The 12,009-nt window shown below is 46.6% G+C and overlaps 1 protein-coding gene across 1 annotated transcript in view; it reads right to left on the bottom strand.

Moving 5' to 3' along the window:
- PDS5B (PDS5 cohesin associated factor B) overlaps positions 1-12,009 on the bottom strand; it is a 147,856-nt gene that overhangs the window by 117,773 nt on the left and 18,074 nt on the right. The window contains exon 6 of the mRNA XM_007955954.1: positions 3,443-3,523. Coding sequence (XP_007954145.1) covers positions 3,443-3,523 — 81 coding nt within the window. The remainder of the gene's footprint in view (positions 1-3,442; positions 3,524-12,009) is intronic.

Here is a 12,009-nt window from a genome sequence, read left to right on the forward strand (position 1 = left end):
CCATGGAGTCCATTCTGACTCACAGCGCCCCTAGAGGACAGAGTGGAACTGCCCCACAGGGTCTCCAAGGCTGTCAGTCTTTATGGGAGCAAAGCCCAAACCACACCTACTGGAAGCAAAGCCCAAACCAAAGTCACTGCCATTGACTTGACTTGGCTCATAGCGACCCCTCCTTGGGTTTCCGAGGCGGTATCACTATGGAAGTAGATTGCCCAACCTTCCTTCCGAGGAGTGGTTGGTGGGTTTGAACTGCCAGCCTCCTGGTTAACAGTCAGGTGCCTTAGGCACTACGCCACAATGTATACATGTGTATAAAGGTTACAACCCAAGGAACACCCAATTAAAAGCACACACAAACATAGGCAAAGCCAAAATGGAAATCTGTGGCTTTGTTTCTTTCCGTAAGGCAGTCAGCCTGAACCGATTTCTACCCTCAGACCATGCCTCCTCTCACTACAGAACTGTGAAGGCACAGGTATAACGATCAAGTTCTCTTCTGTCTGAAACCTTCCAAGTATGCTACCAACGGGCCGGACTGCGGTCGCAGAGCCTCCCGGCCCCTCCGCCCCCGTGGTGGAGCCAGGTTCTCTGGACCGTGGGAGCGGCCGGGGTCTGGGTCGCATGTCCCCCTCACAGCTCAGAGCTCGGCTCGCAGTAACGAGAAGGCTCGAGGTCAAGGCCTTCTCGTTCCCGAGGCTTTTCTGCTCGCCTTTAGTTTCTCGATTTGCTTGTAAATGGAGGTATGTGGGTCCGTTCTGGTGGCGTAGTGTCTAAGGCATCTGACTGCTCACCAGAAAGCTGGCGGTTCAAACCCACCAGGTACTCCTCAGAGGGACATCCATAGAGATACTATGGAAACCCAAGGAGGGGTCGCTATGAGTTGGAAAACAACGGTAAGGAGTTTGGTTTTTTTTTTGGAAGGTCTGTGAGCCTGTACAGACACCTACAAATCACTCTACAAAGAGCCGAAAAGAAAGTGGAAAAGTGGGGGGAGAGTCCGTTTGACCATTCTTTTTAACTGGTTTCTAAAATAACTTGTTTGATAAAAATAATAATAATAGTAACTTGTTTGTCCTTCCTATCAATTTTGTGAGAAAATCATTTTGACAGCACAGGTCAGATCTCACTCAGGTTGACAATCAAGTGGCTTTTTGGTTTGCTTCCACTGACGAAGGTTCCCCTGTTTAAAGAACAGCAAACACGAAGCCCACGGTGCCAGCCGCCTTGACAGAGAACGGCTCCCTTCCAGCGTGGGCCCGGCTCATCAGACCAGGCCTCACCCTCTCCCACCTGTCTGGGGACAAACTTAGCAGAGGGCGCAACTCTCCCCTCCCGGTGACGTCCCACCGACCGCTTCCCAACGTCCCCTGAACCCCTCCCGCCTCCATCAAGGCCCAGCCCCAGTCGTCTTCTCCACCGTCCACCGGTGCCCAGAACAGTGCCTGACCCGCAGCCGGCACTCGAGGCACGTTTGTGATCCAAATGGGCAACAACCGAGGCCCTCCATGTTGTTGTTGTTGTTATGTGCCGTCGAGTCGGCCCTGACTGAGTATAGCGACCTCTCCTTGAGTTTCTGAGGTGGTTATCACTACAGAAGTAGATTGCCCAATCTTCCTCCCGAGGAGTGGCTGGTGGGTTTGAACCGCCAGCCTTCTGGTTAGCAGTCAAGTGCCTTAGGCACTATGCTCTCTGACAGCACTCGCTTCCTGAGGAAAAGCTACGCTATGGCACAGGGTGGTAACAGCCCACCTCGCGTGTACACGGCCAGTTCTCACTGCCAAAGGCTTTCCTGGGAATAACTCAATCTCTTCCACCACCAGACCAGGCCCCACTAATGCAAGTTAACAGACACAAACACCAAGGGTCAAGGAGACTTAGCAACGTGATCAATTCCAAGAAGAACTTCATACATTCTTATCAGTGGAAAAATAATAATTTTGTGTTGTCTCCAAGTGGTAATAAAAAACCTCTGAACAACATTAACAAGATTACCGGGATATATTCTGTGTAGGAATTTTGTTTTCTAATGGTCGCTACATACATTTTCTTTTTAATAGTGTTTTGTTTTTTTAAAAAAGTATACTTTTACGTTTCCAGGACTGTCAAATTCCCAGAAATTCTATTTAACAAGTAATCCCCACCAGGACAGTGATGCCAGCTTCTGTAAGTGCATGAGCCATTTTCCTAAGATAAATTTCTCTTTCTCTCTCTCCATATATAAGCTTTACTGGTTTTGCTTCTCTAGAGAACCCAGTCTAACACACTTGCTATTAGCATACCTACCAGGTAAAAATATTTCTCCTGAAAATAAGTATGATACGTTGTTGTTGTTGTTGTTGTTGTTGTTATATGCTATCGAGTCGGACCCAACTCATAGCGACCCCTCCTTGAGTTTCCGAGGTGGTATCACTACAGAAGTAGATTGCCCAACCTTCCTTCCGAGGAGTGGCTGGTGGGTTTGAATCACCAGCCTTCTGGTTAGCAGTCAAGTGCCTTAGGCACTATGCTATGGTCAATCATAAATAAATAGATTTGGGGAGATAGAGAAAGGGTCCATGTCACTGCAATTCCTCCCTTCCCCTTTTTTTTACGTTAAAGGACACTATAATCACTGACATATTAAAAACTGTAACTTTCAGATAGTGCAAAGTGACCCAATTACAAATAACTGCTGTTAACATGCAATGTATAAGCAATAGAACGCTTATTTCTGGCAAAGGGCCGTATTGTTCAGTCTCCGTACAAAACTGACTGTCTGTGAAGCAACCAGTATAAAACATTTCTAGAAAACCAGAAGAAACAGGTGAGACAGTGGCTCAGGAAAACATTTATTTGGAAGCTACTAAGTCAGGAATAAGGAGCTCTGGTAGCATAGTGGATAAGGCACTTGACTGCTAATCGGAAGGTCGGCGGTTCAAGCCCACCAGCTGCTCCACAGAGCGATCTACTTCCATAAAGATTTACAGCATTGGAAACCCAATGCGAGTCACTATGAGTTGGAAACGACTCCTTGGTTTGGTTTGGTAAGTCAGGAATACCAACAGGTAAGCAACTTCTACCAGATCACTGCTGCCATTTCACAGCTGCCTTCGATTTCCAGGTCTTGATATTAGCTCTTATCTTCTTCTTGAACAAATCCATTTAATCTCCACAAAGCTCTAAGTATGTTTTATCTGACGACACTGAACTCTGTTTCTAACGTTGGAAACAGCCGGTGCATCCTGCTAACCAACATCAAAGCTCTATTTCAGCGCCTCGCGAACGAGCAAATGGGCCCGGAGTGAGCCCCCGGACAATATTAACTGCGAATAAGCTGTCAGCAGGATGGGGAAAGAACATGCGTCCCTTTAGCGGTTCAACCAGCACCGACTGAAAGCACAGGCCGCTCGCTGACGTGCGCTCCTGCGCGCCACCCCCGCCGCCAGTCGGCGCCCGGACTCACGTTGGTGATGTACGGCTCGATGGCCTGGGCCGTCCTCTTCAACAACGCCTTCGCCAGGTCGTACGCCTGCTTGTTTAAATTCTGGAAAACATGCAACAACGCCTATGTTATATACCTCTATCAGCAACGCCTTCGCCAGGTCGTACGCCTGCTTGTTTAAATTCTGGAAAACATGCAACAACGCCTATGTTATATACCTCTATCAGCAACGCCTTCGCCAGGTCGTACGCCTGCTTGTTTAAATTCTGGAAAACATGCAACAATGCCTGTGTTATATACCTCTTGTTGTTGTTGTTGTTGTGATGTGCCGTCGAGCCGGCCCCGACTCATAGCGACCACCCCTCCTTGGGTTTCCAAGGCAGTATCACTACGGATGTAGATTGCCCAACCTTCCTTCCGAGGAGTGGCTGGTGGGTTTGAACCGCCAGCCTTCTGGTTAGCAGTCAAGTGCCTTAGGCACTATGCTACCAGAGCTCCTTTATATACCTCTATTAAAAGCAAAATACTACCTGTATTAAAAAAAAAAAAAAAAAAAAAGCAAACTCCTCTTGAGGAAACAAATAGAAGAACAGCCATAGACTTAATGGGGATGTAGGCGCGAGGGCCCCTTCTCTGAAGACAGGCTGCCCGACGAGACCCGAATGTCTTTCCAGGCAGTGACCTCCACAGCCTGCCACAACCACACAGCAGTGGTCTGGCAGTGGGTGTGAGACGGAGGGAGAGAGAGTCAGTCATTCTATATGGAGCCTACAGTCAAAGACAGCCAGCGGAGTACCAATCCTGGCTGTTTCACTCCAGGTCCGTACGAACCAACACTAGTAAGAGGATGAGCTGAGCTCTGGAGTGAGGTGGCGTGGGGCCCGCGGAGGACGAGGACGGAGGAAGGGGGCAGCTGCGCGAAAGGGGCCTTTCTCAAGCCCATCCCAGCATGCCAGCTCACGAGGTCCAACGAGAAACACATCAAGGATGAAAAGAAAAAAGAGGCATCAAGAAAATGTGCCTGAGAGGCGGCAACGATGACAGACCCAGCAAAGGTCTACGGTCGTCACTGCCCCCGTGTAGACCTGGGACAGGGAACAGGACACTGCACGCGGCCCGAGACACGGTCTTTGCTCAGCGTGTTTTCCGTCACCACCTCACACACCTCCTGCTGCTGAACTCCAATGTGCGTCACAGCTTTAATAACAACAAACACAGCTCATTTATTCAGTTGTCTAATTGTGAACACTGGTGTCTTGTACTCGCCTCCTCGTGAAAGAATATTCCGTAAATTCTATTTCGGCCATTTTCAATTGGCCCGTTTGCACTTTTCCTTATTTCTCTATAAATGCTAGACTCTGGACCTTTGCCAGTCCCATGCATAACATGTCTTAGTCTATACTTGTCCCTTCACAATGCACACAGCGTCTTACGACAGGCAGACGTTTGTGATTTTAATGTAACAAAAGATACCAGTCTTTTCCTATATAGCTTTATGTTCACTGTACGTATTTCCTAAGGAATTCTTTCCTCCTCTGAGGCTGGAAGGACGTCTCATGTTGTCTAATGAAATATCAACGCTCTGCTCTTCAGATACAGGTCTTTATTCTGTCTAATTTCTTCTTTTATCTGGCATGAAATAAAAATCTAACTGTCCTATATTCTCTGTGGATATTCACTCATCCTAAAACCATTTCCTGAAAGGTCCGTCGCTTCCCCCATAGGTTTCCAACCTCCACCCGTCAAGTTTCTCTACTACTGGGATCTCCAACCCTGCCACAAGCCCAGTCTAGCGCTGTCCAATTACAGACAAAGGAGCCGCAGAAATAAGCCTAACACCAGGTACGAGTCCGGCCTGCCTCTCGTTCTTCTTCAAATTGGTCTCACTGGTCAACTGCACTTCTGTGTGAATTTCAGAACCACCTTGTCAAATTCTTCACACTTTCACTGGCTTCCCACTTCACAAGATCGGCATGCAGAGAAAAGTCATCATTCTGACAGTCTCCCGAGTCCACAGAGGACAAACTTTTCCACACCTAAGTCTTTTATAGGAGCTCTGGTAGCCTAGTGCCTAAGGCACTTGACTGCTAACCAGAAGGTGGGTGGTTCAAACCCACCAGCCACTCCTCGGAAGGAAGGTTGGTCAATCTACTTCTGTAGTGATACCGCCTTGGAAACCCAAGGAGGGTCTGGCCCTCGCAAGTCTTTTACGCTTTTCACTCAACTATGCCCATTTTCAGCACATTTTTACTGCATTCTAAGTACCGCAAGTCTTTGGTAAAGAACATGCGTTCTATCAGATTTTCTGTAGTGATCTTATATCCAGCAACCCTGCAAAATGTCCTTATTTGTTTCAGTCATTCATCTGCACATTTACTTCTGTCTCCTAGACAGGCAATCTGCAAATCATTTCAGTCTTCTCTCTCCTTTCCGATGCTGCTATCTTGTGTCTCAGGTGACTCCACTGACTGAAGACCTCCACCCCAGTGCTGACGGACACAGCATACCTGCCTCTCTCCTGAACAGTGGACAGCTTCACAACATTCTCGACTCACAGAGAACATTTCAACACTTCATCATTAAGGGCAGGTGGGCACCGACCAATGACAGGGCTCCATTCCGATGACTCCATCACAAACTGGTTCTGACCTAAGTCGGGCACCTAATTTTTTTTTGTTTTCACTGCAATTGCCTTTTATTCTCAGTATCTTTATAAACCCAACCTTTATTAGCTGATGGGGGTGGAAACATTACATCTAAAGTTACAGATAAGATGTCAGCAAATTACACATTGCAACACTCCATGTGGCACGTAACAGTAATGATAAGATAGGACAGACGGTCATAAGAGCGGTTCACCCTAACGTGACTACGTCGTAAGTTGGGGACGACCGGTACAGTATCACGTAAATTCTTAAAAGATTAAGGAAGCTCCTTTCTATTTCAAATTGGGTAAGTGGTTTTAATCAAAAATGCACATATAACTTCATTAAATGGTTGTTTTCTATACATTAAAATACTTCTTCCTGTGTCATCTGTTAATTTAGACAAATATCTTGGTCTATTGCTAACATTTCCTACTGTTAATCCATTTATTCCTAAAATAAAGCCGATCCAGCCTTTCGCAGTAGGACTGCAGGCCACACTGCACTCCTCATCCTATTACATCATAATGGGTTTCCGTGACTACAACCACAATCAAATTCACCTACACTTCTCCTTCCTGGCTTGGTTCTCATCTGGCTTTCCTAAAGGTGCTGTCCTCAGTTCATGAAGTGGATTCTAGAATGTCCCGTCTTCCCGTCCGGAAGAGTATGCTGGAGTCAGGATGCTTTACCACTTGAATGACTGACAGGACTCTCCTGGCAACGGGTTTACACTCTTCCCTTGGTGGTTTGTCTGCGGCTGCTACCAATATTGCTGTCACTACACCTGGGTGAGGAATTCTGGCTGCCAACTAGAAGGCCAGTGGTTCAAACTCACCAGCCATTCAGATCAAGGAAGGAAAACCTTAAAGATTTGCAGCTGCAGAAACCCAGTGGGGGTCACTATGAGTCAGAATCAACTTGATGGCAGTGAGTTTGGTTTTTCTGTGTGTACATTTGGGTAGGGAAACAGTTTTTATTTGTTTTAGGGGTAGAGTTTTAAAACCCAGTTAAGTCAGTGAAAGATGGTCAAGATTTTCTCTCTGTACAAATCTGGCAAGTTATATATTCTAGGCATTTTTGTTTATTTTCTAATTCCAAATGTTAGCATAAAATATTGTTCATGGATGTCTTTTAATCATTTTCAAGTTTCCAGTGCCCCGATTTTGCTATAAAATTGTCAAGTAAGGTTGGCAGACAATGTTTCTACAAGTGTATTGCTATGTCCTGTAAGAATTCCCAGCTGTATAGTAGAGTTGACAAGGGTCACGGCTATAGTCCGTTCTTAGACACAGTCAGCTTCCCAGAGGGAGCAAGTAGTTGGACCTGTGGGCTCGGGACCACCGTCACAGGGGACATCAAGCTCAACTGGCATAACATACTAAACAAAACATTGTTCCACCTCCTACTTTGGTGAATAGCGACTGGGATCTTAAAAGCTTGCAAGCAGCCATCTAGATACAAACATGGGTCTCTCCTTGTCCAGAGCAAAGAAGAAGGAAGAAAAACAAAGATTCATGGAAAAAATTAGTCTAAGTGATTGGTACACCATCCAATCCTCACCCTATATGACTATGAGATCAGAAGAACTAGATGGTGCCCGGCTACCACTGTCAACCTTTCAGAGGCAGATCTATGTAAGAGATCCTAGACAGAGTGGGTAAACAATGTGGATCAAAACTCAAAATCATTTGGAAAAAAAAGGGGGGAGGGGTACCAGGTTTATTGGTCTGATAGAGCCTGGTAGAACCACTGAGACTATGGCCCCTAGCTGTCCTTCAGGTCTGGAATTGAACCCACACCTGTGGTTTCCAGCCAAACAAAAGACAGGCATGTGGGCTGAACATTTACCTCAAGTAGATACACGCCTTGGAGAGAACAATCATGGGAGAAAGAAGGGCTGCTTATGCACAAGGAGACAGCTCAGGGGGCAGGAGGGATGGACACAGGGAAGAGGTAACTATGGAGAGGAGTGGGAGAGGAGTTGTTGCATTGTGGGAAATCGCAGTTAGTATCATGAGACAAAGTGTATGTGAACTGTTGTGCGGAAAGTGAGTTTGCTCTGTAAACTTTCACCCAAATCACAATTAAAAAAAAAAAAAAAAAAAAGGGTCAAGTGATACTACCCCCTCTTCTGGATGAACCTGCCAAGAGCCCTGACTCAAGACACTTTTCAAATGACCAGTTCCACCTGTGGATGAGATGTCACTATGTTTTCTATTTTGCATTTCATTAATTTCTGCTTCTTCATTATTTAATTCCTTCTCTACTTATTTTGATGATATCCTTATGATTTCCTGAGTTGGACATTTAGCTATCTTATGTTAAAAAACCATCTTAAGCTATATTCCACAAGTTTTAATATGTATCATTTATGTATATTTTTTAAATGCCAACAGGATGTATTCTTTTGACAGATTATATCCCCTATTCAAGTTGTCGGTTCTGGCTTTCAAATCCCCAGTATTCTCGAGGTCAAGCAGACTTGTGGTCTACCTGATTTGTAATCACTGGGAGATGTGTTAAAATGGCCCCTAAACTGCGAATAACACTAACGGTGCAACAATACAGAGACGGAACTGCCAGAAATACACTGACACTGCTCGTGGTGGTTATGCTTGTGTGTCAACTCGGCTGGGCCTGGGTGAGCGGCTGGGCAGCTGGTGGGAGTTATTCCCCATGATGAGACTGGCAATCAACTCCATGGTGGGATCTACCACAAGCAGATGAATGGCTGCCTTTGGCATGTGGTCTGCTTCCCGTATCTAAGAAGCAGCGTTGGGAATGATCTCTAGCTCATGGGACACTTGAACTCTGCGCGTAGCCATGTCATTCAGCAGCCTGCCATGCTCTGCTGACCTTGGGCCTTTCAATGGACTTGAATTAATGGCCTGCCGTGTGGTTTGGTAACACCAGAACTGTGCCTTTTTACATGTCAACCTTGGGCTTGACAGCCTCAGCAGCCAGCAGCTGTCTGAGTGAAGAAATGCCTCTAGCTCCAGTGGGCCAGGAACAGGAGGCAGAGCTGGACCCAAGGTTGAGGGGCTTTCACCCAGCCCCTAGAGCCTGGCACTTTGAACTCAGACTTATAGCCTCCAAATTGTAAGAATAAACTCCTGCTTGTTAAGGCATCCCATCTGCGATATGTTCCTGTCAGAGCGGCACCAGGGAACCACAACACCGTCAATCACTGGCATCACTGCTGATGTGAGAAGAATCTTGGCCGACAACAACGAATACCAGAGAGATGTTTCCCCGGGCTTCACTGACTACGCCAAGGCAACTGACTGTGTGGATCACAAAAGGTTAGGGACAGCATATGAAGAATGAGAATTCCAGAACACTGAAGTGTGCTCATGAGAAACCTGTATACAGCCCAAGAGGCAGTCAATAGAACAGAACATGAGGATACTGAATGGTTCAAAATCAGAAGCTATGGTCAGGGCTGCGTCCTTTCACCACACCAGCCTGTGAAAGGGGCTCTGGTGGCCCAGTGCCTAAGGCATCTGTTAACCAAAGGTTGGTGGTTCAAACCCACCAGCCGCTCCACAGAAAGAAGATGGGGCAGTCTATTTCCATAAAGATATACCACCTTGGAAACCCAATGGGGGTTGCTGTGAGTTGGAATCGACTCAATAGCAGTGTGCTTTGGTTTTTTGGATTCAATATGTATGCTGAGCAGGTAACGTGAAAGGCTGGACTATTTGAAGAAGAACACAGCATCAGGATTGAAGGAAAACTCATCAACAACCTACAACATGCAGATGACACAGTCTTGCTTGCTGAAAGTGAAGAAGACTCGAAGCACTTACTGATGACGATCAAAACCTACAGTCTTCAGTATGGATTACACCTCAACATAAAGAGAACAAAAGTCCTGACAACTAGACCAATAAGGAGCATCATGATAAATGGAGAAAAGACTAACGTTGTCAAGGATTTCATTTTCCTTGGATCCACAGTCAACGCCCCTGGAAGCAGCCGTCAAGAACCAAAGGAAGGTACAAGAGGCACAGACGAGGTACACACTGTGCTGTCCCAACACTGCAGGTCAGCAGCAGCAACAGTCATCTAGGGCTGGGCAGGCAAGACCGGGCCTGGGGAGGTGACCAGCAGACACCGTGACCACACAGGTCTGCCAGAGGGTGTTCCTGTATCAATAACTGGATGTGCTACAAAAATGTCGATATACTACAGAGCTAAGAGGGGACAAAGTTAGGAAACCAACCAAACTTCTGAGGGAGTGAGTCACTGGGCCTGCAGACTTGGGACCATGGTCTTAGGGGATATCAAGTTTAACTAGAACAACGTAATACACAAAAACACTGTTCTCCATCCACTTTGGTGAGTAGTGACTGGAGTCTTAAAAGCTCGTGAGTGGCCACCTAAGATGCAACTACTAGTCTCTCCTGTCCTGGGCAAAGAAAAGTGAAGGAAATCAAAGACGCATGGAAACAATTAGTCCGGGGGACCAATGGGCCATGGGAGCCTCGGCCTGCAGGCCCTGAGACCACAAGCTCTATATGGAGCCTGGCCACCAAGACCAACCACTCAGAAAGGGACCCAAACTGGAGAGCCTGGAGGGACTGGGAGAAAAACTGTGCAACAAAATTCAAAAACCTAAAAGAAACTAGGATTACTGGTCAGACAGACTGGTGAAACCCCTGAGACTATGGTCCCTAGTCACCCTTTGGGTCGGAACCGAACTCACTCCTATGCCTTAACTGTCAGCCAAACAAGAGACAGGCCTCTGAGCCCAACACCGATACCAGGGAGATCCACTCACTGGGACAGTCAACTGCGGGCAGAGAGCAGAAGGGCGGGATGCGCCCAGGGAGAAAGCTAAGGTGGCAGGAAGGCAGAGCTGAGAGGTACAGGGAAAGGTGGCCCCCGGGAGCAAGTGGAAGAGAGCTGTTACACCGTGGGGACCGCAGTCAGCGTAACGACACAAAACGTGCATGAACTGCTGAATGCAAAACTGAGTCTGCTTTATACATTCACCAACAGAAAGTTTAAGAGAAAGAAAATCAAATGACGTATTGCATTGGGCAAATAAGCTGCCAAAGACCACTAGAGTGGTGAAAAGTAACGATGTCACTTTGAAGGCTAAGGTGCGCAGGGTCCCTCAGATCATTTTCCACCGCTGTGTGTGCATGCGGAAGCTGGAAAATGAGTAAGAAAGACCAACAAAGAACTGAAGCCTTTGAAGGACGGTGCTGCTGAAGAATGCTGAATGGACTGCCACAAGAACGAACAAGCCTGTCTGGGAACAGGTACAAGCAGAAGGCTCCTTAGAAACGGGCATTTGAGGCCGTCTCACATACTGTGGACGTGTCATCAGGAGGGACCAGTGCTTGGAGGAGGACCGCAGGCTTGGTAAAGTAGAGGGTCAGTGTAAAGGGGAAGGTCCTCAACGAGATGGACGGACACAGTGGCTGTGACGATGGGCATAACATAACGATCGTGAGCCTGGGCCAGGGCTGGGCCGTGTTTCCTTCTGTCGTACGTGGGTCGTCATGGGTCAGAGCCAACTTGACGGCACCCAACGACGACAACCAATTGTGAGTTTGTTTCTCCTGATAATTCTTCCAGTTTATGCTTTCTATATTTTGAACTTATAAATATTAAATCTATCCAGATTTAAATCTGCAAGTTTAAATACCTTCCTGAGAGCCAAACCTTTAAAAGGCCCCCATTTATCCAATAAAGACAACTGGTCTAATATATAAGCAACTTCAGGGGTCTTATGATCGCTATTTTCTGGACAAGTCTTTCCACAACCCTTTTACTGTCAACGTTTTCATGTCTGGATTTCAGCGTTATCTTTTATTAGCAATCACCGGATGGATTATTTTTAATCCAATTTCACAATCTGTCTTAAGTGGTAAATTTAGACCATTTATATTTATTGTAATTCTTCCTTTTACTGTTGTTGTTATGTGC

The sequence above is a fragment of the Orycteropus afer genome, unplaced genomic scaffold, assembly GCF_000298275.1.
Source record: "Orycteropus afer afer isolate SDZICR_OR568_19922 unplaced genomic scaffold, OryAfe1.0 scaffold00558, whole genome shotgun sequence".
In the NCBI taxonomy this organism is placed as follows: Eukaryota; Metazoa; Chordata; class Mammalia; order Tubulidentata; family Orycteropodidae; genus Orycteropus; species Orycteropus afer.